This window comes from Colobus angolensis, unplaced genomic scaffold (assembly GCF_000951035.1).
Source record: "Colobus angolensis palliatus isolate OR3802 unplaced genomic scaffold, Cang.pa_1.0 Scaffold178, whole genome shotgun sequence".
Classification (NCBI taxonomy): Eukaryota; Metazoa; Chordata; class Mammalia; order Primates; family Cercopithecidae; genus Colobus; species Colobus angolensis.
Genome location: NW_012114910.1, coordinates 3,479,023 through 3,483,299, shown reverse-complemented (window position 1 = coordinate 3,483,299; position 4,277 = coordinate 3,479,023). Strand labels below are relative to the sequence as shown.

General features: G+C 42.9%; 1 protein-coding gene across 1 annotated transcript in view; it reads right to left on the bottom strand.

Moving 5' to 3' along the window:
- Window positions 1-3,320, bottom strand: part of GOT2 (glutamic-oxaloacetic transaminase 2, mitochondrial) — a 49,423-nt gene extending 46,103 nt beyond the window's left edge. Inside the window, 1 exon segment of the mRNA XM_011938871.1 lies at window positions 3,196-3,320. Coding sequence (XP_011794261.1) covers window positions 3,196-3,320 — 125 coding nt within the window.
- Between the last annotated feature and the right edge of the window lie 957 nt (window positions 3,321-4,277).

Below are 4,277 nucleotides of genomic sequence, written 5' to 3'. Positions count from 1 at the left end.
TGCTGGGATTACAGGCGTGAGCCACTGCGCCCGGCCTGCCTTTGCTGCTTTTAAAAAGTTCTAAGTCGCTAGCCAATCAGAACAAATACAAAATGTGAGGACCCGTTCCAGCCAATGAAAACGGACACAACAGCAAGGTGGATGCATCAGGTTATAAATGACCCTGTCTCCTTTGTTCACTGTACTCTCATGGCAAAACTGCTGTCTAGTGTACCCTTTCTGCAGAAAGTATAAAAATGGCCTTGCTAAGGAAATTAAATTTATGTTCAAGTGCTATTTCTTTACAGCACCAAGAAACAAGCATTTCAAACATACCAGTACATTAGTTTGCTCAGGCTGCTGTAACAAATCCCCATGACCTGGGTGGTTTAAAACGACAGAAATTTATTCACTCACAATTCTGGCGGCCGAAAGTCAAAAATCAAGTTGGCAGGGTTTGTGCCTTATGGGGTCTCGGAGACTCTGTTCCATGCTTCTCCTAGCTTCTGGCAATTGTCTGCACTCCTGGGCATTCCTGTGCTGTCAGAGGCATCACTAATCTCTGCCTCTGGTGTCACACAGTGTTCTCTCCCTGTCTGTCTCTTCTCTTCTTTTAAGGACACCAATCATAATGGGGTAGGGTATATCTTAATTGCCTCATCTTCGCCTGATTACATCTGTAAAGACCCTATTTTCAAATAGATTACATTAATGAGTTCCCCAGGTTAGAACTTAAACGTATCTTTTTTGGGGGCACATTTCAATCCATAACAACGACTATTCCCAGAACAATTACATTTCCAGGTATAAACCCTAGAGATCTCCTCACACATTTTTAAGGCTGTCAGTGAAGCATTGTTTATTTATTTATTTATTTATTTTTATTTTTATTTTTTTGAGACGGAGTCTGGCTCTGTCGCCCAGGCTGGAGCACAGTGGCCGGATCTCAGCTCACTGCAAACTCCGCCTCCCAGGTTCACGCCATTCTCCTGCCTCAGCCTCCCCAGTAGCTGGGATTACAGGCGCCCGCCACCTCTCCCAGCTAGTTTTTTGTATTTTTTTTTTTAGTAGAGACGGGGTTTCACCGTGTTAGCCAGGATGGTCTCGATCTCCTGACCTCGTGATCCGCCCGTCTCGGCCTCCCAAAGTGCTGGGATTACAGGCTTGAGCCACCGCGCCCGGCGTGAAGCATTGTTTATAAAAGCAAAGCAGAACAACCTAGTTTCCCAGTGACGGAGGAAGAGGTGGATGTTCTGCTACAGTCCCATGATGGAGCGTTACAGAACTACCAACATGAATGAGCTCAATAGATGTCACCATGGATAGACCTCAAAAACATAAACATGCTATAGAATTATACATATAATATGGTGCCACTTAGATAATATTTTTAAAATACATGAAACCAGAACATACATTCATTCATAAGTGTATGTAAAAGTTTGAAAAAATATGCCAAGGATATAGTTCAATCCAGGATAGGAGGGCATGAGCGTAGTTGCCCTTGTGAAGGGAAGGAGACAACTTTGTCATATTTGCTTTGTAAAAATTACAGATAAGAGGCAGGCGCGGTGGCTCACGCCTGTAATCCCAGCACTTTGGGAGGCCAAGGTGCGTGGATCACCTGAGGTCAAGAATTAGAGACCAGCCTGGCCAATGTGGTGAAACCCTGTCTCTACTAAAAACACAAAAATTAGCCAGATGTGGTGGCGTGTGCCTGTAGTCCCAGCTACCCAGGAGGCTGAGGTAACAGAATCACTTGAACCTGGGAAGCGGAGGTTGCAGTGAGCCTAGATCGTGCCACTGCACTCCAGCCTGGGCACAGAGCAAGACTCTGTCTCAAAAAAAAAAAAGAAAAAAGAAAAAAGAAAAAGAAAAAATACAGATAAGATTAACAATTGTCACTATTTTGGGGTTGAGTATTTGTTACATTGGATTCTGTACTTTTCCGTGTGTGTGTGTGTGTATGTTTGTGCATATAGTTTTTTTTTTTGTGTGTATGTGTATATATATATATACATATAGATATATGCTAATTTGAGTTCCTGATATGAAAAGTGGATTGGAAGGAACGACCCTACAGTGGGGAGACTAGGTAGAAGGAAGGTTTACACAGAAATCCAGGCAAGAAATTCTGATTGCCTGAGTTCAGCTAGAGGTAACAGTGATGGAGAAAAGGTTACAGATCTGGGGCATATTAAGGAGGTAGAATCAGATGGATTTGGTGATTAGATTCAGAGAAAGGTAGAAAAGGAGTCAGAAATAATTCCCAACGCTTTAGTTAAAACTGGGGTTCTCTGCAATTAACAGAGACCCCGAATAATTGACTTAACATAAAATATATCTTTCTCACATAACAATCTAGATAGGCAGCCCAGGCCTAAGGTGGCATTTCTGACCCACTGAGTCCTGAGGAAGTCAGGTCCTTCCAGCTCTTTGCCCCGCCCTCCCTAAAGGGTGGCTGACTCTCAGTGGTCCAAGATAGCAGCCATAGCTTCAGCCATCATATCTCCATTCAAGGCAGCTGGAATGCAAAGAACCTACACCCGTTAACTTTTAAAAGAATTAAAATATGGGCCAAGTGCAATGGCTCATGCCTGTAATCCCAGCACTTTGGGAGGCTGAAGCAGGAAGACTGCTTGAGTCCAGGATCAGTCTACACCAGTCTAGGCAACATAGTGAGACCCTGTCTCTACAAAAAATACAACAATTAGCCAGGCATGGTGGTGTGCGCCTGTAGTTGCAGCTACTTGGGAGGCTGAGGTGGGAGGATTGCTTGAGCCTGGGAGGCAGCGGTTGCAGTGAGCTGAGATTGTGCAACTGTACTCAAGCTTGGGCAACAGAGTGAGACCCTGTCTGGGGGCGGGGGGTGGAGGGGAAGTTAAAATAGGAGGAAGAGTGTGACAAAGATCAGATGGAGGAGAGAGCGAGCCAGGGGAGCACAGAGGAAGAAAGGGCTCAATGCCAGCTGTGGAAATCAGGGAGGCCTTCATGGGGGAGGTGACATTTGATCTGAACTTTAAAGGACAGTGTTAATGTGGCATGTGGAGGAGGAAGGAAGGAAAAGACATGGCCTATGCCCCTCCTGATTATCTTCCTTGTCCTGGCTGTGTACCTCCCCAGTCTCCCTCCTCTTTTGCACACCTGCCCCTTCTGGCCATTGCCCTGGGCTTTTTCACCCACGCACCTCATACTTCCAACCCTACTATTAATTACTTGAATTCATGAATCCTGCATTTCAGGTTTTGGTACAGAGCCACGGTTCCTTTAAGCCGTCCACCTGCTCTTGCAGTCTCAGGAGCAAATGACAGCACTCCTTCTCCCTCGGGGTTAATCACCATGTCTCTACTTCTCTGTATTTTACAATATGGAGTAAATGCTCATTAAAAAAAATCATCAGTTTTTTTATTTTTGAGCAAGACTCCATCTCAAAAAAAAAATCATAAACTTTGTTAAAACATTATGAGTTTTATTTTTTTGGCGATTTTTTTTTCTTTAGCTCTTCAGCTATCGTCAGTGTTAGTGTATTTTATGTGTGGCCCAAAACAGTTCTTCTAGCGTGGCCCAGGAAGCCAAAAGATTGGATACCCCTGTCTTATATTGTCACCTTAGGACATCTATTAAGCTTAGATGTTGCAAAACAATGAACTTTGTCCTCAAGAAACACAGGTACTTTACTAAAAATGCACATATAGATCTATGATTTTAATTTAAAACCATCTTCTAGGTATTTAGTGAAGAGCCCTTCCCTCTACCCTTTCTCTTCTCCTTCCACCATTCCAGGGACTAAGTATAGGACTATGTCTACCTCCAAGAGGTCTAGGGACAAAGGTCTCTCCCAGAAGACAGGCATTCATAAAAATGAACAAGAGTACATTTATAAAGGGATTATTTTACTTCCTCTACTTTTAACATACTTTGAGCATTATAACTTATTTTATTATTTAATGCACAGCAATAATAACTAAAATGCACATATAGAACAATGGTTAGGCCATCTGAACTAATCTAACTCCTGGGCATAGAACCCTTCTCTCTGCAAACTTCCTCCTCCCCACCACCCACCATTACCCAATGAGCAGTCAGCATACCCTCCAAGACATCAACTTTAACAATTCTGTCCCCAAAATGCAACGACTTCTATAATATTAAAAAAAAAAAAAACTTGAAGGGTATTACTTTGGTCCTTTTAGCATATTTTGTGCATTTTTAAACATCTAGGAAGATGAGATGTTTCAAATAGGACTTAAGTTTTTCACTATACACACAGTACCATTGAGTAAATGGTGCACATACAT